This window comes from Myxocyprinus asiaticus, chromosome 21, assembly GCF_019703515.2.
Source record: "Myxocyprinus asiaticus isolate MX2 ecotype Aquarium Trade chromosome 21, UBuf_Myxa_2, whole genome shotgun sequence".
Taxonomy (NCBI): domain Eukaryota; kingdom Metazoa; phylum Chordata; class Actinopteri; order Cypriniformes; family Catostomidae; genus Myxocyprinus; species Myxocyprinus asiaticus.
In genome coordinates this window covers 17,635,697-17,663,559 of record NC_059364.1, presented here as the reverse complement: position 1 = coordinate 17,663,559, position 27,863 = coordinate 17,635,697, and the positions used below count along the sequence as shown (strand labels likewise).

The window sequence follows — 27,863 nt, the reverse complement described above, 5'->3', positions numbered from 1 at the left end:
CGAGACGGAGACGCTTACGCTGTTACTATGGAGATTATACAACGGCAGCTGTGTATTTGGATATGTTGCGACTGCTTCAAGGTTTTCAAGCATTTGTTTTGTCCCTGTCAAACATGAAGGAAAGCGATGGGATTCCCTCTGATTTACGTTTTTTTTTTTTTTTTCCCCGGATATTATAACAAATTGCAAGCTACCGCAAATAATGCGGAGACTGGTTGAATTTGCAAAAATTCTTGAGATCGCAAAATCCTGGAGGGACTGTAATCTACAGCAATGCATTTAAGTGTTAAGAAATGGTACAAGGCAATTTAATTTTAACATGATACTGTATTTTTAATGTTTAAAATCTTTCAACAAAAAATGTTGACAAATTATGTAATAAAATCATAAGCAAGGGTTTTGATATGTAGTTGACTTGTAAATAAAGTGTTGGATTTCAGTGCATAAAAATCTTAAAGGCGTCATGACATGAGGAATAAAATTTTCCTTGATCTTTTGACATATAAGAGGAAAGGAGAGAGCAGGTCAGTCAGAGCAGAGAGCCAATCATGACAGTGGGCGTGTACTGTCAAGTCTTAATGGAGAAGCAGCACCAGAGTGTTTCTGATAGAGGGTCAGAATCAGGGTGGAAAATGATCATGTTTTACAAACATTATTATTATTATTTTATTTATTTTTTTGCAAAAAACTTAACTAACATTATAAGTGAACCTCAAGGAACATACAAAAATTTTATATAAGGCATGTCATGACCCCTTTAAATAATGACACTGTGTGACATAAGTAGAGTTAAAAACAAAATTACACAAACAAACGTGTAAACCAGAGAATAGCCCCAAATGGCTACCAGCATTTTTAACACAGTATTTTCCATAAATAGCAAATGTCATTATGAATTCCTTTACAAAATATCCAAAAATTAAATGTTCTTTCTGGAGGACAGTCTTTACATTTGGCCAGAATGAGCAATCGTCATCCCATAAGATCACGGTCTAAATCTGGGCTCTGCAGACTCCCATTATCCCAGGGCTCTGGTTCTGCATTCAGCCTTGGCACAACTGGTGAGTTTTACCCTGGTAAGAATGTTGGGCAGGACACCCAGGTCTTTAACATCTCAGACAGGCAACATGTCTTTTTTAAGAGGGTAGATGTCCCATGTTAGTCCATCCCCATATGGGGTGTGTCCCGAGGGTAGGACAACACGTGTCAGCCAATGACTGTGGAGATAACATTTTACATTAAACCATGGCTAACAGACTATAGAATACAACAAAGAACATGTCAAATGTAAACACTACATTTAAGTCAAGAACAGTCTGTCAGTATTTTATGGTTTACAATCTAGTATACTTAATGATTCTCCTGTCTGCTAATGCATCCTGTAGACCTAACTGAATTTAACGATTGTTCTCCCATGAGCTTAAAGGAATATTCCAGGTTCTATACAAGTTAAGCTCAATTGACAGCATTTGTGGCATAATATTGATTATCACAAAAAAATAATAAATAAATAAATAAATAAAAAGAAGCAAAAATCTGGTTTACAGTGAGGCATTTACAATGGAAATCAATGGGGCCAATCCATAAACGTTAAAATACTCACTAAAATACTATTTTGAAAGTATAGCCACAACACAAACAATATGCATGTAAACATGAATATAGTGTGATAAAATCACTTACTAACCTTTTCTGTGTAAAGTTATAGCCATTTTTACAATTTTGTTGTCATGATGATGTAATATCAACAAACCCTAAAACGACTGTAAAAATGACAATTTAAATAACTTTTCAGGTCAAATAATAGAAGAATTAATGTAAGTGCCTTTATTAAATTATAAGCTTCAATTTCTGCCTTTAAACCCTGTGCTTTATTTAAAGGAGGGATGAGTCGAAATTATTTTTCTGTGGTAATCAACATTATGCCATTATGCCTTGTTTTGAACCCGGAATATTCCTTTAATCTTTGTATCAGACTTTATCAATAGACAGCTGCTGGTGGGATAGTTTACATTTAAATAATTGTCAAACATTTGTTTAATAAGTAAAACTACTAACATAAACTAGTTCTCACCTTCTCTTCTCCACACCAAAGAACACTTTCCAGTTATTCAGTTTACCATAATTGAAAGGATTCCGATAAACCTTAAAAATAAAAAAAAAGAGAAAATGTTTAAACTAAACATAGGTTAAACAATCAATCAACAAAACACTCTATTTTTAAATGATTTAGTAGTTAATTTAATTTAGATCAAATGTATTTGTAATCACTTTTCATTATACATATTGTTCCAAAGTACAGAGCTCACAGTTTTGACCAATGAATTCCCATTACTTTTCCAGTTGTTCTTAATAAATTTCTAAAGATTTAAAAAATATCATTTAATAGAGATTGCACTTACAAAGAGCATTTCTAACTGATTACATTTTTTTAGAGCTTAGCATAACTAAAAAAAAAGTATAACTTATTATAGAAATTATATAATTTTCCAGGCCTGAACAATTTTAAAATACCCAGTTATGTCTACGTTTCCATGATCGTGAGAGAAATATAACAATACAAATAAATAATAATACAATAATAAAAGTTAGCCTGTTTATACAGGAAGTATTGTCAAGGCCTTACAATCATTCTCAATGGGCTGAGTACATACTTACCTTTCCACGTTTCGCCAAACGTTTGGCCTCTTTATCATTTATATGCCGTTCAATGCTGGTCTCTCCACGGGTGATAAGTACAGCGTGCCATAATGTCAGCGCTCCAACGGCAACTGCCACTGTGCTGATGGAAAAACCAGCAAACATAACAAAAGATGTGCATCTATAGAAATAATAGAACCAGTTTTGGAGCTGCTGTGAAAGAATAGCCTTTTGAAATGATGTACCTTGTGAGGACCCACATGTAGATAACACTCTTGTGAAACATTCTGTCCTTATAGTTGTATGGAGGTTGTGAAATGACCTATGTATCCGATGAAACATAAGAAGAGGGAAACATTTTTATGACATATTATATAAAAGCATAAACTATAATAACATTATAATTATAATATAATAATAAAAATACCTAATATTTTATAATTTATTTTATCTAAATAAACTATTATATATGTATATGGTAAATAGTAAGCAACAATAAAAGGTGCACTCAGTAACTTTTTTCTTATTAAAAAAAGTTTACTACTAGATAATGAATATAATTTTGAAACATATGCACAAAATCATCAGCACTCACATGAGATGAAGACTCCAGTCATATCAGTAACCTAATAAAAGCTGTTTTATTCTACGTGGAGGGTCCCCTCATGGGGGCTGTCATCATATGATCAAATGACCAACTTAATACTACTCCCTTAGTCTCAATAAATGCCCTGTTATTAGATACTTTCACTCATGGATTAAATTAATCATTGCTAATTGTGAATAATTAAATTCTACACTGTCATCGCTAACTGAAATATATTGTGTTTTACTGATGCTTCATCCATGCCCCTAGGTGTCAGTGTAAGTCCAAGAAGACATATTTAAAAAAAAAAACAAAAAAAACAAAACAATATTCAGTGCACCTTAAAGCTTTAGTAAAACCGAGTTAACTGGGTAACTTAAACACAAATAGTTCATGAAGATCACAAAAACATATACATGAAAGCTGAAATGTGGACCAAATACCAAATTCACTGCTCCAATTCTAGGACATGTCTAGTGCGTCAGATCTAACCAACCAGAGCTTAAACAGTCTAAAGTTCAGCAGTAAATCCTTCCTCATCCAATTGTGAGAAAAGCAGGGTCAGTAGGTAGTATTAATTTAAATGTGAACTGTTAGCATTGAAATAAGGAATTCCAGAAATAATTTTGTTGTGGTTTCATAGCATGTCATTTGTGTTAAGAGTGTTAATTTGCGAGCAGAAAAGACCAAATTCCAGCTTTAAAGTCAAGCTGACATCATGAGCCGTCTGTTATACCTTCCCAGCCAAGGCTTCTGACGGTACGATGCCGATAAGCAACCCAATCCCTGTCACCGGGATCCCCTGTTTCTCCACTTCCATGTGCCTGAATTGCTATGGATTGGCAGAGAGACAGCTGGCAGTTAAGACATGCCTACTAGCCCAGACTTTGAGAACAGAAACAGAAAAGGAGAGACAGATAACCATTGAGAAAGACAAGAGATAAAACGCCACCTCAGAAGGGACACATAACACCTTATTAATTTTGCAGAATAAATGCATAAAAAATTATGCCCACTTATTAAAGGGATAGTTCACCCAAAAATGAAAATTCTCTCATCATTTACTCATGCCATCCCAGATGTGTATGAGTTTCTTTCTTCTGCTGAACACAAAGATGTTTAGAAGAATATCTCAGCTCTGTAGGTCCATACAATGTAAGTAAATGGTGGTCAGAACTTTGAAGGTCCAAAAAGCACATAAAGGCTGCATAAAAGTAATCCATATGACTCCAGTAATTAAATCCATGGCTTAAGAAGCAATACGATAGGTGTGGGTGAGAAACAGATCAATATTCAAGTCCTTTTTTTACTATAAATTCGCCTCCCTGCCCAGTAGGTGGCGATATGTACAATGAATGCGAATCGCCAAAAACAAAAGAATAAGAAAGTAAAAGTGGAGAATGATAGTAAAAAAGGACTTAAATGTTGATCTGTTTCTCACCAACACTTATCATATCACTTCTGAAGACATGGATTAAACCACTGGAGTCACATGGATTACATTTATTCTGCCTTTATGTGCTTCAATATGTTGATACTCATTCACTTGCATTGTAAAGACCAATAGAGCTGATATATTCTTCTAAAAAAATCTTCATGTGTTTTCAGCTGAAGAAAGTAAGTCATATATATATCTGGGATGGCATGAGGGTGAGTAAATGATGAGAGAATGTTCATTAACTATTCCTTTAACAGAGCAATTTTATAGGCTTTGAATAAGTGAGTAAAAGGTCCATACCTGTATGAGACAGAGATTATGAATTAAAAATAAAGGAAACAACAGGGTTAAATGATTTTTAAAAATCATTTAAATTCAGACTGATTCACTAATGAATCATTCTGACCAATAACAACAAAAAAAATATTATTTTTGTATAATTTCAAAATAAGGGTCACTGATGTATTTTCGGCATTGTTTATACTTCAAAATCCTGTGTTTTGCACCAAATTTTTTTTTTTCTGGTTATCACTGGGATTTTGGTTGAACAAAAAACTGCATCTGGGATTTTATTCATTTTTGACTCTTTTGCCCACCATAGTAAAATTATGATTTTTTATTTTTTTTTACATTCTATAAATCTATTAAAAATAAATAAATCCATCGGCCGATTAATCGGTTATCGGCCTTTCCCACCACTTTAGATATCAGTATCAACAAAATCCACTAACAGTCGACCTCTATTCAAAATTTCCATTACTTTTCTGACTTTAAGATAGTATTAATTTCTATGACTATTGGAAAATTCTGTAATATTTCCACATATTTCTTGACTGTGGGAACCCTGAATCTAATATTTTAGACCGAAAAGCATAATGCAAAACATTAAATGTATTAAAAAACAAAGCCTTACATCTATGGCATTGTATGCATCAATAAAGAGATTACGACCGCTGATGCTACAGTACATGCAGCCCAAAGTCAAATAGAGACAAAACGAGAAGAAGTAACGATGATTGTAATGACCAACACAGTTGTTGAGCCAAGCTGAAAATACACAATTAAGGAACAAAGTACACAAGGGAGAACAAAAAACATAGTGTGTATTTGAGGTGTTAACCTGAATGTATAAGTGTGTAAAAAACAAGCAAGTAAAAAGGAAGCTAATGTATACATGGTCATACATTATTTCACAAGGATACGGCAATGATGGTCCATTTTTAGAATACATCTGGAGAGAAAGACAGAGGGATGTCTGAATGTATGTTTCTCACAATAATAATATAACATGTAGCTGTTCTTCAGTCACCAATCATCCTGTTCGGACAATGTCAAGTTGTGTCTTTCTCTTACGTTTTACAGATGCCGCAGTGATGACTTCTCGCTGGTTTAGGAATGACACACTTTTTACAGACTGACACAAACGGGATGTCATTTTTCATCTGAGGGAGAATGAGAAAAAAGAAGAGCTATTAGGTTATGCATGACACTGGTTATATACTGCAGCTCTACTGGAATGTGGCGTGTCTTTAAGTGCTGAACCTGAGGAGGATTTCCAGGGGGGGTCTTTGTGGCCTTGTAGTAATGGAAGGCTATCATGACCAGGATCCAATTTCCGTAACAAATGTGCCACATTATCCAGCCAGGAGTGTATGTTTGTAGGACCAACGGCAGAAGGCAGAAGTATGCAATGAAGACCACAGAGCTGGTAAGAGCTACTATTAAAAATACAAAGACCTTAAAAGAAAGAGTACCGGATGTAAGAGAAAAGCATGGCCATAATAATTACAAATATAACAGGAGAGTGATTATAAGAAATGATTTACCTTTCCAAACCAGCGTGTGACAACCTCCACCATCCAAAACACTGGCTCAAGGAGGGAGTCCATCACCACTTCCGAATTAGTGAGAGAGTTAAAATAAAGGGATTTGAATATAAGTTTGATGTAGCTCACAGGTTGCCTCAGTCGTCTGGGCAGGCGACAGCGACTGTGCCTACCACACCCGCGCAGGCATCTCAGCAGCAGATGCATGACAGTGGAACAGGGACGCATATTCCACCCCTGTAATGACAAGATGTTTTCTTTTACTAATTTATCGCAAATTCCTGAATATCCTCACATGCAAGTTTCTCTATGTCAGCCTGCAATTCACTCATTGACAATGCCCACTCTGTTGAACTTTTAAGCCAATTAGATTAACGAAGTATCCACCTAAGCACCTAAATCGGTGTGGACTGATCCAAACCAATAATTCAAGCATGGTTTAGTTTTCTGATACCCCCAGATTATCTGACAGAATACAAAGATACAACAGACCTCTTTAGAGTCTCTAAAAGGCGGCATTCTTTACTGATTGGTGCATACTTCAAATGACTGATAATAGTGATCACAGCACTTAAACAGCCTTGCCCATTTTAGGTTCACTTTTCAAAAAATGCAGACATGGTTTGGCAAGTGACTAATGCTTCTTTCATGGATTTGATGTTCTAATCTGGTTTGTAATTTTACTAGAGGGGTTTCAAAAAGCAACTCCACTGGCTTTGAGATTAAAATCTCTCGGACACAAAAACATTTACATACACAATCAAAGATCTGGGATGATGAAAAGAACCTCTGTAAAATCCAGTTAAGCAGAAAACAAAATCTATGGCAAGCTAACTTCTAAAAAATACATATTTGGATAAAGAGCTGCAAATACAATAATAAAAAAATAAAATGCTAATGTTAGCACTGGATGCCCAGACATTGTAAAATGTACAAATGCCGGATACAGATCTTGACATTCTACATTCCAGGCAAATCATAATGTGGATAGAACAGCACCACCCATCTGTTGTAACAATGGCATTTTGATTAGAAAACAAAAAACATACATAAACAGAAAGGAATTTAACAGTTAATAGGGGGGAAAGGCACTGTGAGATTACTTTAGAAATGGGCAACATGATCCACCATCCCCCATGTCATAAACAGGACTATAATCTCAGGGTTAGAGTCTGTTCCTTTAAAATGATCATTAACACACAAATAAAATGTACACAACACATTTTTTTTTTTTTTTTTGTAGATTTATATACTGATCTAGTCACAATAAGAATAAATGTGGGTAAAAACTCTATATCTATGTATGCTGCACATCCGTTAGCACAATAAATCCGGACCTGGATGAATCAAACAAGAGCTGAACATCATAAATCACACAGCAAGGCAGAAATGCGAGCAGTTTGTTCTCTTACCTGCCCGAGATCTTCTTCTACCAGTGCGCTGTACTCAACTCATGATACCGCTGAAAGAGCATTTTAATCGTGACAGATGGAGGCAAATAAATGGAAAAAGTAGTTTCAACCCAGTTGATTTCATATGTTTCGCTGTCTGTCTGTTGCGCAGGACTGTGAGCTGTCACGATGGGACTCTGGGAATTGCAGTTTTTCTTTATATGACTAAGATGAAGGTGTGTGTGTGTGTGTGTGTGTGTGTGTGTGTGTTTCCGTCTGCGCTCTTTTTCCATTGTTTTTCTATGTAAACGTGCTAGAAGGACGTCTTTGGCCATTGCTCAGCGTCCAGTTCGTGTTTTAGTGTCAGATAAAAATAAAAAAAGAACGCTAACTTTTAAAAGCACGTCTCGACTCTCGAGACATATTTAACGCGAGAACGTGTTCGTTTTGAACGGCCCCTTACTCTGGGATTCTGGGAATTGGAGTTTAAGAAGTGGAGTGTATAATATTTCTGGAAAAATATATATGGTTTTGAATTTGTATCGTAACATTAGGCGAGATCAAAGGCAGATATCGCATGATTCACGTTCATGTTCTTTGTTGTTAATAAAGTGGATGCCATTTAAATTCTGTTGTTTTTAAATGAAAATAAATATGATGAACAAGACACTCAATGTACCTGTTATTTAATTCCCCCCATAAGACGTATCTTTCCATCAATGTTTAGTTTAATAAAGACACATATTTTAGAAACATGATTCCAATCACATACACTGGCAGCCAGAAGTTTGGAATAATGAACAGATTTTGCTCTTATGTAAAGAAATTGGTACTTTTATTCACCAAAGTGGCATTCAACTGATCACAATGTATAGTCAGGACATTAATAACATGAAAAATTACTATTACAATTTGAAAAAAAATGTTCAGAACTTCTTAAACTACTTCAAAGAGTTCTCATCAAATCTTTGCAGATCCTTGGCATTCTAGATGTCAGTTTGTCCAGATACTCAGGTGACATTTCACCCCACACTTCCTGTAGCACTTGCCATAGATGTGGCTGTCTTGTTGGGCACTTCTCACGCACCTTACAGTCTAGCTGATCCCACAAATGCTCAATGGGGTTAAGATCCATAACACTCTTTTCCAGTTATCTGTTGTCCAATGTCTGTGTTTCTTTGTCCATGCTAACCTTTTCTTTTTGTTTTTCTGTTTCAAAAGTGTCTTTTTCTTTTCAGTTCTTCCCATAAGGCCTGTACCCCTGAGTCATCTCTTTACTGTTGTACATGAAACTGGTGTTGAGCGGGTAGAATTCAATGAAGCTGTCAGCTGAGAACATGTGAGGCGTCTTTCTCAAACTAGAGTTCAAGTTCAAGTGTTTTTTTATTGTCGTTCAACCATATACAGTTAGTACAGTACACAGCGAAATGAGACAAAGTTCCTCCAGGACCATGGTGCTACATAAAACAACACAGGACAAACACAGAACCACATGAGACTACACAGACTGAATAAGACCTACACATTCCTACATAAATTGCAAGTGCAAACGTGTGCAAAATGTACAAGACAGTACAATAATTACTAAAAAGGAAACAGGAGACAGTGAGAGATAGTGCAGGGCCGACTAGTACACATTTCTAATCTGAGTAGTGCAAAAAGATGACACTTTCTAAAAATGCCGAATGTAAACATAACATACTATGAAATAGTGTTCTATGGACATAGCAGTTATTGAGGTAGCAGCAAGGTACAAAGTGACAATGAATTAAGTGCAACTCTGGACATGTGCAAAAGTTGGATGGTGTACAGGTGTGTGTGTGTGTGTGTGTGTGTGTCAGTCCAGTCTCTGAGTATTGAGGAGTCTGATGGCTTGGGGGAAGAAGCTGTTACAGTCTGGTCGTGAGGGACCGAATGCTTCGGTACCTCTTGTCAGACAGCAGGAGGGTGAAGAGTTTGTGTGAGGGGTGTGTGGGTTCATCCACAATGCTGGTTGCTTTGCGGATGCAGCGTGTGGTGTAAATGTCTTTGATGGAGGGAAGAGAGACCCTGATGATATTCTCAGCTGTCCTCACTATCCTCAGCAGGACTTTGCGGTCCGAAACGGTGCAAGTCCCGAACCAGGCAGTGATGCAGCTGCTCAGGATGCTCTCAATAGTCCCTCTATAGAATGTGGTGAGGATGGGGGGTGGGAGATGTGCTTTTCTCAGCCTTCGAAGAAAGTAGAGACGCTGCTGGGCTTTCTTGGTAATGGAGCTGGTGTTGAGGGACCAGGTGAGGTTCTCCGCCAGGTGAACACCAAGGAATTTGGTGCTCTTGACGATCTCCACAGAGGAGCCGTCGATGTTCAGCGGAGAGTGGTCACTCTGTGCTCTCCTGAAGTCAACAACCATCTCTTTTGTTTTGTCCACATTCAGAGACAGGTTGTTGGCTCTGCACCAGTCCGTCAGCCACTGCACTTCCTCTCTGTATGCTGACTCATCGTTCTTGCTGATGAGACCCACCACAGTCGTGTCATCGGCGAACTTGATGATGTGGTTCGAGCTGTGCATTGCTGCACAGTCGTGAGTCAGCAAAATGAACAGCAGTGGACTGAGCACACAGCCCTGGGGGGCCCCAGTGCTCAGTGTGGTGGCGGTGGAGATGCTGTTCCCGATCCGGACTGGCTGAGGTCTCCCAGTCAGGAAGTCCAGGATCCAGTTGCAGAGGGAGGTGTCCAGGCCCAGCAGGTTCAGCTTTCCAATCAGATGCTGAGGAATGATTGTGTTGAATGCTGAGCTGAAGTCTATGAACAGCATTCGAACGTATGAGTCCTTTTTATCCAGGTGGGTGAGGGCCAGATGGAGGTTTGTGGCAATGGCGTCGTCTGTTGAATGGTTGGGACGATACGCGAACTGCAGTGGGTCTAGTGAGGGGGCAGCTGGGTCTTGATGTGCCTCATGACGAGCCTCTCGAAGCACTTCATGATGGGTGTGATTGCGACGGGATGGTAGTCGTTGAGGCAGGACACTGAAGACTTCTTTGGCACGGGGACAATGGTTGTGGCCTTGAAGCACATTGGAACGACAGCGCTGCTCAGAGAGATGTTGAAGATGTCGGTAAGAACATCCGCCAGCTGGTCTGCACATCCTCTGAGCACTCTGTCAGGAATGTTGTCTGGTCCAGCAGCCTTCCATGGGCTGACTCTACGTAGAGTTTTCCTCACATCACCCGTGGTAAGACATAGCACCTGGTCGTTGGGAGGAGGGGTGGTCTTCCTCACCGCCACGTCGCTCTGCACCTCAAACCGAGTGTAGCAGTCTTTCAGCGCATCTGGAAGGGAGGCATCATTGTCACAGGCAACTAATGTTGTCCTGTAGTTAGTGATGGCCTGGATGCCCTGCCACATGCGCCACGTGTTGCCGCTGTCCTGGAAGTGACTGTGGATTCTCTGGGCGTGTGCATGCATTGCCTCTCTGATGGCCCGGGACAGTTTGGCCCTCGCTGTTCTTAGGGCTGCCTTGTCGCCTGCTCTGAAGGCGGAGTCCCGGGTCCTCAGCAGCGCACGCACCTCCCCAGTCATCCACGGCTTCTGGTTGGAGTGTTTGGTGATGGTCTTGGAGAAAGTGACATCATCAATGCACTTGCTGATGTTGCTGGTCACTGATGCTGTGTATTCCTCCAAGTTGGTAGAATCGCCATATGTTGCAGCCTCCCTGAACATGTGCCAGTCAGTATACTCAAAACAGTCCTGAAGTGCAGAGATGGCTACTGCTGGCCAGGTTTTCACCTGCTTCAGAAGCGGTTTTGTGTGCCTGACGAGCAGTCTGTATGCTGGGATTAGCATAACAGAGATGTGGTCTGAGTAGCCGAGGTGGGGGCGGGGCTCTGCCCGGTACGCGCCTGGGATGTTTGTGTAAATAAAATCCAGCATGTTCGCCCCTCTCGTTGCAAAGTCCACATACTGATGGAATTTAGGGAGCACTGTCTTGAGATTCGCATGGTTGAAATCTCCAGCGACAATAAACAGTCCATCAGGGTGAGCATTCTGCAGTTCGCTAATAGCCCCATACAGTTCACAGAGCGCTTCCTTAGCATTAGCACTGGGGAGAATGTAAACTCCGGTTATAATGACAGTGGTGAATTCCTGTGGTAAATAAAAAGGTCTGCATCTAACAGTCACAAACTCCACCAGCGATGAGCAGTATCTAGAGACTAGCATAGAGTTCTTGCACCATTCCGTGTTGACGTAAAAACACAAGCCATCACCGCGAGTCTTACCGCACAGAGCTGCATTTCTGTCGGCACGAAATGAGGCGAGCCCATCTAGCTGAATGGAAAACAAAAAGTTTCTGTTTTGTTTTTTGTTTCTGTGAAAACAAAGACACAGCAGTCTCTAAACTCACGCCGCGTAGTCTGCTGGAGTCGGATGTAGTCCAGTTTATTGTCCAGGGAGCAAACATTTGAGAGCATGATAGACGGGAGAATCAGACGGCTAGGGTTTGTTTTTAGCTTAGCATGGACCCCCGCCCTCTTGCCGCGCTTCCGCTTCATCACACACCGTTTACGACGTCCCCTCCCCTGGCCACCGGCATCAGGTGACGCCGAGGACTGGGGGCCTGGTCTCCGCAGCAAACCGAGTTTGTGTAGCTTCTCCTGCAGATCATCATGCAGCTTGGCTGTTGCATGATTCTTGTATTTGAGCAGTGTCTGGCGATGGTAAACACGAACACCGGTTGCTCTGATGTCCATGTGCCGTAAAAGTCGGGCTAAGAAACAAAAATAGCACCTTTTTGGATCCGGAGCGGCCGCTGCATGCTACCGCGCCGCCATCTTGGACTCTGATGCACTTATCTTCTTGTTTAGTTGTATCTGGGCCTTCCACATCTCATTCTGTCCTTGTCAGAGCCAGCTGTCCTTTGACTTTGAAGACTGTAGTGTACACCTTTGTATGAAATCTTCAGTTTTTTGGCAATTTCAAGCATTGTATAGCCTTCATTCCTCCATAAATTTTTATTGATGAGTTTCTAGAGAAAGCTGTTTCTTTTTTTCTTTTTACCACTTTTGACCTAATATTGACTTTAAGACATGCAAGTCTATTGCATACTGTAGCAACTCAAAAACAAAGACAATGTTAAGCTTCATTTAACGAACCAAATAGCTTTCAACTGTGTTTGATATAATGGCAAGTGATTTTCTAGTACCAAATTAGCAATTTAGCATGATTACTCAAGTATAAGGTGTTGGAGTGATGGCTGCTGGAAATGGGGCCTGTCTGGATTTGATCAAAAATGTTTTTTGTTTTTTTTCTTCAAGTAGTGATGGTGTTGTTTTTTTACATCAGTAATGTCCTGACTATACTTTGTGATCAACTGAATGCCACTTTGGTGAATTAAAGTACCAATTTCCTTCCGAAACAGCAAAATCTGTACATTATTCCAAACGTTTGGCCGCCAGTGTATGCCATACATACTGTATATTCCGCTGTCATAGTGTTGGGAATATTCACGTATAATTTATACACATAAAAACATGATATTAGAGATAAAAAATAATAATTAATAAAAAAAATAAAGAAATAAAACATTTTAAAAGAGAACCAAAAATCACGGTTGTTTAAGCCAATGAACATTAAGCTGTGTCGTCAGCCAGTCATTTCCCATCGTGCTTGCAGTTCGCGCAGCTCGGAAAAAGCAACTGCCGTCGGAAGTTGGACAGATTTCTTACCGGCATGCTTCTGCCGGTGATAACCAGTGAACGGTTTTGCGCAGAACTTGCGCATCTCAAACGAGCCTGTTTACTTCATATCGTGTCATATCTTATATCGTAATGACTGTTTAGTTTAATTATTTTTCAACGCGATTACGAATCAACTGCAGCAAAGATTTGTGGGAGTTGTAGTTCCACTCTTGTAGCTATTCACACGTGTTCACGCACTACTGTGGTTGAATTTGTCCTCGACATGGCGTTCAGTTTCAACTTCGATATTCCTCTGCAGACAGAAGGAACCAATGGCGATGAACATAAAGACGATAAAGCAAAATACGCGGATCCTAAATGCACGGTAAGGGACTTCTATCTTTAGCTTGCTAAGCTATATCTGTGCTATTTAAGTTGCTTTGGAAGACTTACTTTGAGATATAAAACTATACTGATTGGGATTATAAAACTACAGCACGCAGTAACAGCAATAGGAACTGACCTTGCTTTATTCATGTTGAAGAATAAAACGGCAATATGGGAATATGGGTGTATTTACCCTTTATCCCATGTCAACGTTTTCAAGATTGATGGGGACCAAAGGTAAAATTTGATTTTATTGTTGAAAAACGAAACTTATTCGACCATTAATCTAAATATTGGAGAGGGAGATACATCCTTCTCAATGTCTATGGTTGGTACAGCCCTGTTTATTTTTATCACAACAGACCATTGAGAGTATGCACATGGTTTGTGTTTTCACAGGAAATTAGTACAACTGTCCCAAAGAAGATGAAGGGTGCAATTGAGCATGAACATTTGGTAGATCCTCTCTCACACCTTGACAACTGGGTGCCTGAAACCATCACTATTGGTTCATTGCCTCCTCTCTTCTGTCTCAATGAATCAGTGTTTGAGAAGACCGCCCTTGAACGAGAGGACAACGAGGAGATACTGGCCAAAACACTCACTGAAAACTCAGACCTAATCTCTGGAGTTTATGAGGGTGGACTTAAGATATGGGAATGCACTTATGATCTTCTTGAGTACATTGACGATATCCAAGAAACCTTCTTTGGAAAAAGTGTGTTAGATTTGGGTTGTGGAGCAGGTCTACTTGGTATCCTTGCATTGAAGAGAGGAGCCAGCAAAGTTGATTTCCAGGATTATAACAGCACAGTGATAGAGCAACTAACATTTCCGAATGCATTTCTCAACTGCGAAGAAGAGAGTGATGATGATGATGATAATGAGACAGGAGAGAAAAATGGTAGCCCACCATCCAAGAGGAAAGCCCTGAATTCAGAGAAATTACTATTAGATCATTGTGGCTTCTTCTCAGGGGACTGGAACTCTTTTCTCACACTTGTGCAAAAGAAAAATCCTTCACCGAAATATGATATCATCTTCACATCTGAAACCATATACAACACAGACTACTACTCTTCTCTTCATAATGTGTTTTGCAGCCTGCTTGCTGAAAATGGGATTGTTTATTTGGCAACCAAGTCTCACTATTTTGGAGTAGGGGGTGGGCTTCATCAGTTTCAGAAGTTTGTTGAGCAGAATAATGTGTTCCAAATCAAATGTTTGAAGGATGTGGATCAAGGCCTGAAGAGACATGTTGTATCATTGACATTTAAAAAGTGAACCATATGATCTTGTACTGATCTGCACAAAAATAATCAAATAAAGGACTGAACATGAGTTTACATCACACAGACCAACATATGAAATACTCAGTTGGTTTTTCAATCTCAACACTCTTTTAATGTTAAAGTAAACAAAATTGGTGATTCCACTTACCGTAAAACAAAATAGGCTTTAAAGAATGCAAATGGTCCATAAATAATTGTGTCCCTTCTTGATGAATTTGAGAAAGCTTGAGTAAACATTCTTGCCAAAGTGGAGACAAAGTAAATTAACCAAGGGAATGACTTGGATAAGACAAATCCAAACAAAAATTAAGCGCCCTAATAACTGTTTAACCAATAAATACTAGTAACGATTCCAATATTGTAAAATTATGTATGTTAATATACTGGTTTCATATATATTTATTTAACTAGTACACACTTTTATAGAACTCTGTCTAGTAAATATGGAAGTCTCGTTTAATCAGCAAATCAATGCTGATGTACAATTTATAACACTTATAAGTAAATACTCTATTTCTTGGCTTTGCCCTGGGCTGCCACAGCCTCCATTGCCTTGCGAACAGTTTCCTCGTCTCCAAGGAACTGCATTGGCTTGATGGGCTTCAGATTCTTGTCTAGCTCATAAAGTACAGGGATGCCAGTGGGCAGATTCAGCTCCATTATGGCCTCCTCAGACATTCCTGTAAATGTAAAAGAAACAAACTATGAGACTAAGGGAAAAAATGTCAAAAATGTGTGGTGACCTAATAGCACTTGACTATTTACAACAAATGTCCTTAAGAAATAGATTTCATTTTATTAAAAATAAACTGAATTTATACACAAGACAATGGCTCAAGAAGAGTTTGAAACATTAAAAGAATCCAGCTAAATATACTAAAGGAATTATATAACATACTGTACTTACCTTCTAAGTGCTTCACAATGCCTCTCAAACTGTTTCCATGTGCAGCAATCAACACTCTCTTTCCCTCCTTGATTTGATGTACGATCTCCTCATTCCAGAATGGTAAGGCCCGCGCAATTGTGTCCTTCAGACTCTCACAAGAAGGCAGCTGGTCCTCGGTTAAGTCACCATACCGTCTGTCCTACAGAAAGAACAGGCATGCCACAAGACATAAATCTGATGCATTATAGGGATAATTCACCCAAAAATAATTAATCATTTACTCACCATCATGCCATCGAAGATGTATATGACTTCTGCTGAACACAAAGGTTTTTAGAAGAATATCTCAGCACTGTAGGTCCATACAATGCAAGTGAATGGTGATCAGGCATTTGAAGCTCAAAAAAGGAGATAAAGTCAGCATAAAAGTAATTCATAAAACTCCAGTGGTTAAATCAAAGTCTTCTGAAGCGATCCAGTTGATTTTAGGTGAGAACAGACTAAAATATAATTCCTTTTTTACTGTACATCTTGCCATTGCAGTCTCTAGGCAAGATCATCATTTCAAGCTAAATTACAAAAATCTAGAGTGCTTGAGCTTGAAATCATGATCCCCAAGGAGACTGCAGTCAAGATGTTCAGTGAAAAAGGAATTATATTTTGGTCTGTTCTCACCTAAAATCAACTGGATTACTTCATAAGACATTGATTTAACCATTTATTGATTACTTTTACGCTAAAATGGCCTGATCACCATTCACTTACATTGTATGAACATACAGTGCTGAGATATTCTTCTAAAAATCTTTGTGTTCAGCAGAAGAAAACCATACACATCTTAGATGGCATGAGGGTGAGTAAGTGATGAGAGAATTGCACACTTATACACTGACTTTTGGGTGAACTAATCCTTTAATTAAACATATCATATACAAGACAGTATGTAATATTCCTGCTTCTTTAATTTAATAGTAATTCCTGACTTGTTTGGATGTTCTCAGTCAGATAAGAGCCAGAGTCTTATCAACAGTTGTGCTTTGTTTTTTTTACCCTTTACATTGATTAACCACATACACATAGGTTTCAACATGTAACAGTGATTGGGGTCAATTTTAGTCTAGTATGATGCAGTTAGCATAATGTTATCATGCTTTTTATGAAGTCTGCAATGTGTTGGGGACAAGAGTTTGTTATTAGGCAATATAATCTGTTCTGACAGCTAAAACGAGCCCACCCTTTAAGAGTGGCAGCTGTCTGACCTGACTTTAACAATTTAAAAATACATGCTGTTTCTTCTTGCATAATTTGTGAATTTGAATGAGGAGCTCATGTCATGATTGATGCATCAGTACTTCAGCTATTCTGGATTGATTGAATAATAATGATGACAACTATGCATGATCTAAAAATAATGCAGATGAAGAAATCAGATGAAGTACCACAATAAATAAAACAGGCCTCACCTTGCTAATGATGCTGTAAAAGTCATGATCTGCATCCATAGGTGGCGGGGGGATATCATAGGAGCGCCTCCAAATCTTAACCTGAGCTTCACCATGCTTGGCCGCAGTCTCGGCCTTGTTCAGCCCAGTGAGACCACCATAGTGGCGTTCATTCAGCCGCCAGGTCCTGTGCACAGGCAGCCACATCTGATCGATACCGTCCAAAACGATCCATAACGTCCGGATGGCTCTCTTCAGCACCGAGGTGTAACAAATATCAAACTCGAACCCCGCATCTGAGGAGGCACAAATGGCATAAATTGCTAATTACAAAGCAAAACTTTAAATGTATACATTTGTATGTTACAACATCCTTTATTAAAACATTAAGCACGTAAGTTCAATCACGTTCCTAGCTGCACGTTCACATCACTGAGTCCCCGCCTCTAACCCGTCAGTAACAGACAAATTGGCAGGTCATTGGCTAAGAGTACATACGTCATAACGGAGGCGGGAGCTGAACCGGTATGCACAGCCGTCTGAAAGTCATAATTTTTTTAGGATTTTCTTCTAAAAAATGTGTAAAGTCAGTCTCAATATAAAATATCCTTTACTCAATTAAAAAATAAATATAAAAAAGACAAGCGGGCAAAGCGAAAGTAACCAATTTAGAACTACGAGTATGGTTCTAAAAATGCTGATATAAAAAAGACGGCAGATATACGGCCCTCGTTCACGATGCTGTAAAATAATATACTTTTAACAAACCTTTTAAAGCTTGACCGCCTCTCTTTGCCTCCTGAACCCCAGTCTCGCTCAGGTCCGCGTCGAACCAGCCGCAGAAGCGATTCTCCTGGTTCCAGCAGCTCTCGCCATGGCGAATGAGAACCAGCTTGTAGGCAGCCATTTTTATTGTTTAGAGCGATAATATGAAAGGTAACAGTTGAACTAAACAGGATGGCTGAGCCTGGTCGAACAGGTTGTTAAGCTCTGTAAAGAGTCCTATCAAAAAGACCCTTCTCTCATCCGTGTCTGTAATGAATGACACTTTCGACCTTCCCATCTCAATACTCCACCAATCAAAGCCTCGGAAACGATACGCAACGGCCGCAAACACGAAATGGAAAAAACAGTGACCTTCCTATAAATGCCTCTGCATATTTCATATTAAACCTACTCCGGAATGTTTCTGGTATATGTTAGCTAAAATAAGAATGTGAAAATTACATTGAAACTTTCACAGTTCATCTACCTTACACGAGATGTGAAGTATTAATTATTAAGTCTAAGGGAGGAGTGTAACTTCCCGTTCATTGGATGTATCTTGGAGAGGTGGTATAGAAGAGCCAATGAAAAGTAATTTAGGATAGCGTGGGCGGGGTTTAGTGAGGAAGACCATGAACTTGTATGCTTTTCATTTCTAAAAGTAGTTTTTTCTGTATTCTGTCTGTTTGTGTGTGTGTGTGTGCGGTTTCTTTGCATGTGTTATATGTTGTGATAAATAAAGCATTATAAAATATTGCAAAATTACATAAAATAAAAAATCTAAAAGCATGATGAGGTTGGTCCATGAACTAAACACGTTAATCTGCTGTATTTGATGTTCATTTACCCCAAAATGTATAAGCCCACATACAGGTCTGGCCATAATCTAAAGTTAATTTTTTAATGATCACACAATTTGGGCTAGCATATTACCACAGGTGAAACCCCAGTGAGTGGGGCTATGTAGAATGAAACTGAGAGTTATTTAGATAGTTAGAAGATTTAGAAAACTTAGAAAATCTTTTGATTACAGATTGTGCCAGCAAGTGGGGTTTCAGCCAAGATGCAACTATTAATGACTCTTTTAAAATCTCCTGTTGCATGACATTCGGACAGCTGAATATGACTATTTATGAATATTCAAATATTATATTAATATTTAGGTGCAAAGAGTTTGTGTTTCCTCTGTCTCTGTCTTACTTCCTGGAAAGAAACCCAGGCAGAAAATATACCCTAAAATGTTAAGGAATCCTGCAGATGAACCAGCCATTGCATACCTTTTAGCCTGAATGTTGGAGAAGTTTGTTTTCCATTACTTTAACTCTGAGTACACTTGGAGCAGTCAGTAGTTTGCTACAAACAAAGTATAGCTTAAAGGTGCACTCAGTAAATGTTTCCTCATTGAAAAAGATTCACTCCTAAATAAATGAATTGTAATTTTGAAACATATATAAAATCATGATGACACACATGAGATGAAGACTCCAGTTTCAACCTTATAAAAGCAGTTTTATTCTATATGGAGAGGGTCCTCCCATGGGGGCTGCCATCTTATGATCACATGACCAGCCGAATACTACTTGCTTAATCACAGTAACCACCCTGTTATTGGACACTTTAACTCATGGATTAATGCTGCCTTTAAGTGGACCTGGGAAGGTCATACCTCCGAGTTGGGCATTCATTACAACGACACGTCATGCATTCAAGTGGGAAACAAAATACTGAAGAAATACACTGTGAATGATGGCAAAAGCTCTTTTTCTGTTGTACCAGTGAATAAACATAAATAAATACACTTGCATCACTTATTCACAACATATTTGATTTATAAAAGCATAGTATCTAAAAGATTATTTATTAATATGCTTAAAACAAATTGCGAAAGGTGAGTCAGTTGTTGGCTATCATATATAACAAATTAATATTATTAAAATAACAAGCAGAAGTTGAAATATTTTTGCATAATCATTCGTTTTCATCATCTTTCCTGTCGACATGCCCCTTCCAACATCCCATCTTGGCAACTTGTGTTTCATCTCAAATTCTGAATTTCCCACTTGTAAGTTCTATTTTGCTTGATCGTTCATGTGCTTGGAACTCGTAATTGCGAGTCCACTTGAAGGGCACATAAAGTTTCACTCAGTAACTTTTTTGTTTGTTTCATCTTGGACTTAGAGTGACACCTAGCAGAGTGGATGCAGCATAATTTAAAATCAATAGTTTTCAGTTACAGATTCCACTGAAGAAGTTCCCCATTTCCAGTCAGCCATGATTCATTTAATCCATGAATGAAAGTGTCCAATAAAAGGTTACTTAAATTAAGTGAGTAGCATTCGGCTGGTCATGTGATTCTAACATGGCAGCCCCCATGAAGGGACCTCCCTCCATGTAGAATAAAAGAGTTTATAAGGTTACTGAGTTTATAAGGTTACCGACTGACATCTTCATCTCAAGTAAGTGCTTCATCTCAAGTAAGTGAAATACATGTATTTCAAAATTGTAATACATTTTTTTAAGGAGTACAATTTTTAATGAGGAAAAAATTACTGAGTGCACCTTTAAATTAATCATGACTGTTTGTGAATAGTAAATTTCTATCAATTACACTAAAAATAATTGAATTTGAAATGTGCAGCCTCTAGGTGTCAATAAGTCAATGTGTCCAAGATAAAACAAACAAAAATGACTAAGTGCACCTTTAACTGGATCTTAATCAGATTGTTTTCCTCTTAATTTAATTTTACCCTTCTATATCTATGTCCGATGTTTTTCATTTAATGTGAACCCATATTCTTGAATATTATCTCTTTGTAAAATAAATAAATAAATAAATAAATCTAATAAAACAATCCTGTTATGCGAAAATTATGCGCACAGATCCAATATAAATAAAAAAAAATACTTTATATTTGTATGCTCTATACTAAAAAGCATACTTTTAATCCTTGACTCTGGCAGGTTTTATTAAGGATTTGGCGGGAAAAATGTACACACGTCACGTGCTGTGTTCAGATTATAAAATTTCGGTCACATAATTTCTGATTAATACACCCCTCTCGGATGTATAAAGATCCAGGAATTTAATTTGACATTAATATCTCGCCACATCTCCTTGCTCCATCTCCGTATCACACATAACAAGTAGTAAAAGATCGTGTTTATTGGTCGAAAAGGTGAGTTTTAACCTTGTATACGCCCCACCTGCTGGAGGAGGAAAAATATGCTAGTAGAGGGAGCGCGAGACTAGCGGTCGCACGTTAGCTGTTCTCTTGTAACTTGGCATATCCATATTTTTCGGTTTTGGTTGATTTGACTGCATATTTTGTGCAGGATGCGTCAGGCCATCACATCAGCACAGATAGCGCACTGGTTTACTGTCGGGGCGCAGTTTGCAAACATAAGAATCACTGATGAAGTAAAAACGCAGACACAGCCCGACAGTACAGGTTCTACAGACGGGTAAGAATCATGAAGGCAGGAGAACTGTTTCAAGCTTTCACATGCACGAGCCATCAGCCGTGGTGCTTTCAGAAAGTACTGATTAAAAGCTTTATGTTCAGTGACTTGGCACAATGGAATTGAGGCAAAAACTTAAGTAATTTTTTAGAATAGTCCAACAGGATCTTTGGACCATTTGCAGTTGGCGCTAATTAGAACAAAAAACATCATGACACATGCTTAAACTTCCTAAATATAGATCATATTTTCAAATACAAGCTATGTGCACGAATTTTACCACGTGCATATCGATCCTTTTGCTCCGATGCAGCAGCTGTGATATAGGTGCAATGTTTTGAGGTCTGCCATACTTGAAACTTATTTCCTCTTTAACACTTTAAAGGAATATTCCGGGTTCAATACTAGTTATACTCAATCGACAGCATTTGTGACAATGTTGATTACCACAAAAAATTAATTTAGACTCATCTGTCTTTAAAAAAAAAAAAGGCACTTAAAATGGAAGTGAATGGGGCCAATTTTTGGAGGGTTTGAAGGCAGAAATGTGAAGCTTGTACATTTATAAAAGCACTTATTCTAACAGTAAAATAATTCTTCTGTTAAAACTCATGTAATATTTGAGCTGTAAAGTATTTTAAATTGTATTTTTACATATTTCATATAGTTATGTCTTGTGGCTATACTTTTGAAACAGTGAGTATTTTAACATTAACGAATTGGCCCCATTTACTTCCATTGCAAGTGCCTCACTGGAACCCAGATTTAATTTTTTTAAATTTAATTTTTAATTTAATTTTAAATATAAAGAAAAAGAGGGGCAAGTCAAAATAATTTTTTGTAATCCATATTATGCCACAAATGCTGTCGATTGAGCTTAACTTGTATTGAACATCATAATATTGCTTTCACAGTCTGCATAGTTTATGCATAAAAGAGTGAAGATTATGTGAAAAAAAAAAAAAAATTGTTTGTTTGTTTGTGTGCATTTGCTGAAGGTCTTTAGAGCAGTGCTCTGAGCATAACTTTCCAGAGAAGGAAGAATCAGATGGGGGAAACCAGATAAGCAGGAAGCCAGAACTGCTGACCAGTAATCACATACACACACTTCTACATACCTTCTGCTTCTGATGCACATGGACACTCAGACAAGCACAATCATATTAGAACACACTCAAGTTAGCAGACATAGACTGTGATTCAGAAGACAGTGAGTGTGTTCAGAAGTGTACATATCACACCACACTACATTTAGAACTCATAAGGGAATTTGAGAGGCCATCTTGACACAGCAGAATGTGTTTTCACCCTCTCAGTGTAACATAACCAGGTGGTTTGCTATATGGTCATTTTAGGTAGATCAGTCACAGTCATTTAATTATATCTGATCATTTCAATTGAAACAGGACATGAGTTTGTAAGAATTGTTAATGATCTTTGGATCACATAGCCTGTGTAACTACGACCACATTTGTTGTTACTGTTGGCAAGTATCTGTTTCTAAGTTTTTTTTATTTTATTTTTATGTTTTGTTTCATTAAAGTGAAAATTTTGCAGTCATTTCACAGGAAGTCTTAGTGGTCCATAGCATAATGTAATTTTAAAAGGATATTTATTTCACTATGACAAAATTTGTGGATATGACCTTTCGATTAGACTTAAGCTGTTTTTACACTGCAAAGGCCACACAGAAGCCACATCTAAAGCGCACATACCATGAAAAGATCAGTTTACACAAACTGCTGCCTAAATGTACTTACACTGGGATTAAAATCACAGGAAACAATTTATCATGACTGAAAGTTGATTGACTTTAAAGCACTAATGCTATGATCCAGTACGTGTCCAGAGGTCAGAGCCGGCAAATTTTAGGAACCGCAGTGCATCTTTACATAGAATTTGCAGGGGGCAACTCAGTATTGTAGCGATGCCTTTTAGACCAGCGTTTCTTAAACTATAGGTAGCAACCCAAATTGGGTCGCATAGCCATACATGTTGGGTCGCACCATATTTTAATAAATGTGCAATTATTTAATTAGTAAGAGTAACTGATATTTTTTTTTAGAGCAAATATGCTCTGTCAAAAGCACTTTTCCATGCTGTTGCGCTGGCCGGGACTGTCTTTTGGCTTTTTTCTTTAGATGACATCAATCCACAATGTCAATTGATAAGAACGCTGTTTTGACATATGATCTTTGAACCATCCATAGGTCCAGGGACATCCCCCCCTCCACTGGCCAGTTATGAGTATCCAATTCTCCCTATTACAAAGAACAGGCAAGAGGTACACACAAACAGACACATTTACACCTTAACTTAACCAACCTTCTCTATCCCTAAGGGCGGACAAGAAGCACATACAGACATTTACTCATAATCTAAGAAAGTATACGTTTGCATATAATGCTTCCAAAATTAAAAGTACATTAAATATGTCTGTGCTTGTAGATAAAAGCCTCAGGCAGAAATTGTTATAGTGTGTATCAATTATGTCATGTCAGGAGTGTGCATATATCAATCTCCCTCTGTGTTTGCGTGTGTGTAGTTGGTCACTCTTACTGAGAATAACTCAGTCATCATTATCCGTGGAGCTACAGGCAGTGGGAAAACCACCCAGCTGCCACAGTTCATCCTGGATCACTATGCAGAGAGAAACATGCCCTGTAACCTAGTGGTCACACAGCCACGCAAGATCGGTGCCACCAGCATTGCCCGCTGGGTTGCACGTGAACGCAAATGCACCCTGGGCAGCTTGGTGGGGTATCAGGTGTGAGATGCATACCAGTAGTAACTTGCAGTATAAAACATTATGCTGATTATTTACTTGTGAGCATTAGCTGTTTGGCTTAATATATATTCATCAAACAGTGTTACTTTCTGTCTTTCCCTCCTGCTCGCTCCAGGTGGGTTTAGAGAAGATGGCCACAGAACACACTAAACTGATTTATGTGACCACAGGAGTCTTACTGCAGAAATTAGTGGGTTCCAAAACACTCACAGAGTACTCGCACATCTTTATAGATGAGGTATGTACAACTTAAACAATTTTTAGATTAAACAATTCACAGATGCAATGATCAGACCATGTTACAGGTTGGATATGTGATGATTTCTGTATTATTGTGTCTTTATCATATTAATAAGATTTAAACCTCTCCTTTTGTATTCCTCATGAGAAAGAACAGTTATAAGCTAATGCCAATAATCCCAAAAGGGCCCAATACAGGTTAGAATATCCTGCCTGGCTAATATACAGCTCTGGAACAAATTACGAGACCACTGCAAAATTATCAGTTTCTCTGGATTTACTATTCATTGGTACAGCATGTTTTTGAGTAAAATGAACATTTTTGTTTTATTCTGTATAGTACTGACAACATTTCTCCCAAATTCCAAATAAAAATATTGTCATTTAGAGCATTTATTTGCAGAAAATGACAACTGGTCAAAATAACAAAAAAGATGCAGTGTTTTCAGACCTTGAAAAATGCAAAGAAAACAAGTTCATATTCATTTTTAAATAACACAATACTAATGTTTTAACTTAGGAAGAGTTCAGAAATCAATATTTGGTGGAATAACCCTGATTTTCAATCACAGCTTTCATGTGTCTTGGTATGCTCTCTACAAGTCTTTCACATTGCTGTTGGTGACTTTATGCCACTCCTGGCGCAGAAATTCAAGCAGCTCATCTTTGTTTGATGGCTTGTGGCCATCCATCTTCCTCTTGATCACATTTCATAGGTTTTCAATGGGGTTCAGGTCTGGAGATTGGGCTGGCCATGACAGGGTCTTGATCTGGTGGTCTTCCAACTTGATTGACCTCGCTGTGTGGCATGGAGCATTGTCCTGCTGGAAAAACCAATCCTCAGAGTTTTGTCAGAGCAGAAGGAAGCAAGTCTTCTTCCAGAATAACCTTGTACATAGCTTGATTTATGGGTCCTTCACAAAGACGAATCTGCCCGATTCCAGCCTGGCTGAAGCACCCTCAGATGATCACTGATTCTCCACCTGGACGTCTAATGGTTAGACGGAGACCTGGAGAGGCCTTCAAGCCACAGTGTCTCACACCCACTGTGAAATTTGGTGGAGGATCGGTGATGGTCTGGGGGTGGGGGTGACAAACCATCAATCAAAGATGAGCTGCTTGAATTTTTGCACCAGGAGTGGCGTAAAGTCACCCAACAGCAATGTAATAGACTGGTAGAGAGCATGCCAAGACACATGAAAGCTGTGATTGAAAATCAGGGTTATTCCATCAAATATTGGTTTCTGAACTCTTCCTAAGTTAAAACATTAGTCTTGTGTTGTTTAAAAATTAATATGAACTTGTTTTTTTTTTTTGCATTATTCGAGGTCTGAAAGCACTGCATCTTTTTTGTTATTTTGACCAGTTGTCATTTTCTGCAAATAAATGCTCTAAATGACAATATTTTTATTTGGAATTTGGGAGAAATGTTGTCAGTACTTTATAGAATAAAACAAAAATGTTCATTTTACTTAAACACATACCTATAAATAGTAAATCCAGTGAAATTGATAATTTTGCAGTGGTCTCGTAATTTTTTTCCAGAGCTGTATATCAGTTTATTACTACAGTTGATTTTGTGTGTGTTTATGACCTTGTTCAGGTCCATGAGAGAACAGAGGAGCTGGACTTTCTGCTGCTGGTGGTCAAAAAACTGCTACGGTCCAATTCCAGATATGTTAAGGTTTGTGCAACACAAATAATTTCACTCATATTCAGTCTAGCACATTTCCATGTAAACTATAGCTGCAGGATATGGAATAGAAATGGAAACAATAAATGCTCTTTTTGGGCAAGAAAAGAAGGTTTGAGGTCTGAAATTTGCAGGATGTTTTTATAGTACAATGACCTCTTGTATGTCAAAATTTTAAGGAAAATTTGATTCCTCATGACATAACCCCTGTACAAGCCGGTATAAATAAAAATATATAATAATATACTGTACAATACTTGCTGTTTGTCTATTATGAATTTGCCGACAAATAACGGTTACCTCTCTTGTACCTATCACTTTGGGCAATTTAATAGAGAGCGTTCATAGAATATATCATCATCCATAGCAACAAAGTTAACTCCGCCTTACTCTTACCTTAAGATTTCCTTAGTAAAACTTCATCTTAGCAGTTTTGTGAATAGGTTTTAAGCAAAAACTCTTAACTAACAGGGTTCCTGCGGATTTGTAAAAAATCTTAAAATGTCTTAAATTCAGTTTTCCAAAATTTAAGGTTATAAAAAAAACATTTTTTATTTTTTTTATCCCCTTTTCTCCCCAGTTTTGGAATGCACAAATCTAACTACTTACTAGGTCCTCGTGGTGCAGCGGTTACTCGCCTCGATCCGGTTGGTGGAAGACAAGTCTCAGTTGCCTCTGTGCCTGAGACCGTCAATCCGCTCATCTTATCATGTGGCTCGTTGTGCATGACACCGCGGAGACTCACAGCACGTGGAGGCTCACGCTACTCTCCGCGATCCACGCACAATTTACCACGCGCACCATTGAGAGCGAGAACCACTTAATCGCGACCACGAGGTTACCTCCCTAGCAACCAGGCCAATTTGGTTGCTTAGGAGACCTGGCTGGAGTCACTCAGCACATCTGGATTCGAACTCGTGACTCAGGGGTGGTAGTCAGCGTCAGTACTCACTGAGATACCCAGGCCCCCGGTCATAAAAATTCTTAAATATCTGAAGATAGAACAAAAGTCTTAATAATTATTTAAAGAGGCCTTAAATTTGGGGATGGAAAGACAGGAATCATGATATGACCTAATGTGATTATCAAACTTCAAAAGAATACAATTTAATAAAATAAATGCATGCGCTGTGTCCTTCAGAGTGAAAATGCGGCACAGTTGTATTTTCTCCAAGCACGCAGGGGCTTGTGAGTGTTTCAGCTGTTGCGGAGCAGTTCGCAATCATTAGGCCATATCAGAAATTTATGACAAGCAATCACTAATGATCAACTGTTGATGATGATATAGTGTTGATGAAATTTGACAATGTTTACTTTTAATTGTTTATATTGTAATAAGTTGTAGATTATTGTAGTGTGCACATTTTAT

The 27,863-nt window shown here is 38.3% G+C and overlaps 4 protein-coding genes across 6 annotated transcripts in view; 2 read left to right on the top strand and 2 right to left on the bottom strand.

The window, feature by feature from the left end:
- Positions 1-324: 324 nt before the first annotated feature.
- Positions 325-8,048, bottom strand: zdhhc16a (zinc finger DHHC-type palmitoyltransferase 16a). 3 transcript variants are annotated; one of them, XM_051648718.1, is made up of 11 exons: positions 7,903-8,048; positions 6,491-6,727; positions 6,207-6,401; positions 6,018-6,106; positions 5,867-5,895; positions 5,578-5,711; positions 3,963-4,058; positions 2,886-2,962; positions 2,659-2,782; positions 2,075-2,145; positions 325-1,217 (listed from the first exon to the last, which is right to left on the bottom strand). In XM_051648718.1, exons 2-11 carry the CDS (start codon positions 6,716-6,718, stop codon positions 1,115-1,117), a joined length of 1,146 nt encoding a protein of 381 aa, XP_051504678.1. In that variant the 5' UTR covers positions 6,719-6,727; positions 7,903-8,048; the 3' UTR covers positions 325-1,114. The 3 variants fall into 3 exon arrangements, 2 of the variants coding, with proteins under 2 accessions (XP_051504678.1, XP_051504679.1); XR_007892416.1 differs by having other exon boundaries at positions 1,141-1,217; positions 2,659-2,777; XM_051648719.1 differs by lacking the exon at positions 3,963-4,058.
- Positions 8,049-13,532: 5,484 nt separating this feature from the next.
- mettl18 (methyltransferase like 18) lies at positions 13,533-15,468 on the top strand. Its single transcript, XM_051648518.1, has 2 exons — positions 13,533-13,924; positions 14,326-15,468. The coding sequence occupies exons 1-2, from the start codon at positions 13,823-13,825 to the stop codon at positions 15,208-15,210; spliced, it is 987 nt and encodes a 328-aa protein (XP_051504478.1). The 5' UTR covers positions 13,533-13,822; the 3' UTR covers positions 15,211-15,468.
- Positions 15,469-15,646: 178 nt separating this feature from the next.
- Positions 15,647-18,719, bottom strand: pgam1a (phosphoglycerate mutase 1a). Its single transcript, XM_051648519.1, has 4 exons — positions 18,318-18,719; positions 17,571-17,845; positions 16,126-16,306; positions 15,647-15,898 (listed from the first exon to the last, which is right to left on the bottom strand). Exons 1-4 carry the CDS (start codon positions 18,454-18,456, stop codon positions 15,729-15,731), a joined length of 765 nt encoding a protein of 254 aa, XP_051504479.1. The 5' UTR covers positions 18,457-18,719; the 3' UTR covers positions 15,647-15,728.
- Positions 18,720-21,648: 2,929 nt separating this feature from the next.
- The window catches only part of tdrd9 (tudor domain containing 9), a 28,021-nt gene continuing 21,806 nt past the window's right edge, over positions 21,649-27,863 (top strand). The window contains exons 1-6 of the mRNA XM_051648276.1: positions 21,649-21,776; positions 22,772-22,863; positions 23,984-24,057; positions 24,319-24,540; positions 24,677-24,799; positions 26,405-26,485. Coding sequence (XP_051504236.1) covers positions 21,649-21,776; positions 22,772-22,863; positions 23,984-24,057; positions 24,319-24,540; positions 24,677-24,799; positions 26,405-26,485 — 720 coding nt within the window. The remainder of the gene's footprint in view (positions 21,777-22,771; positions 22,864-23,983; positions 24,058-24,318; positions 24,541-24,676; positions 24,800-26,404; positions 26,486-27,863) is intronic.

Bases quoted from the DNA above. Each gene is read 5' to 3' on its own strand.
- mettl18 (XM_051648518.1), top strand. From the start codon at position 13,823: ATGGCGTTCAGTTTCAACTTCGATATTCCTCTGCAGACAGAAGGAACC. The intron at 13,925-14,325 runs GTAAGGGACTTC...GTGTTTTCACAG, and splicing joins ACGCGGATCCTAAATGCACG to GAAATTAGTACAACTGTCCC.
- pgam1a (XM_051648519.1), bottom strand. From the start codon at position 18,456: ATGGCTGCCTACAAGCTGGTTCTCATTCGCCATGGCGAGAGCTGCTGG. The intron at 16,307-17,570 runs GTGAGGCCTGTT...TTCTTTCTGTAG, and splicing joins TTTACAGCATCATTAGCAAG to GACAGACGGTATGGTGACTT. The intron at 15,899-16,125 runs GTAAGTACAGTA...TTACATTTACAG, and splicing joins CATTGTGAAGCACTTAGAAG to GAATGTCTGAGGAGGCCATA.
- zdhhc16a (XM_051648718.1), bottom strand. From the start codon at position 6,718: ATGCGTCCCTGTTCCACTGTCATGCATCTGCTGCTGAGATGCCTGCGC. The intron at 4,059-5,577 runs GTAAGGCTTTGT...GCCAATCCATAG, and splicing joins ATGCATACAATGCCATAGAT to CAATTCAGGCACATGGAAGT. The intron at 2,146-2,658 runs GTAAGTATGTAC...TTTATTTTTAAG, and splicing joins GTTTGGCGAAACGTGGAAAG to GTTTATCGGAATCCTTTCAA.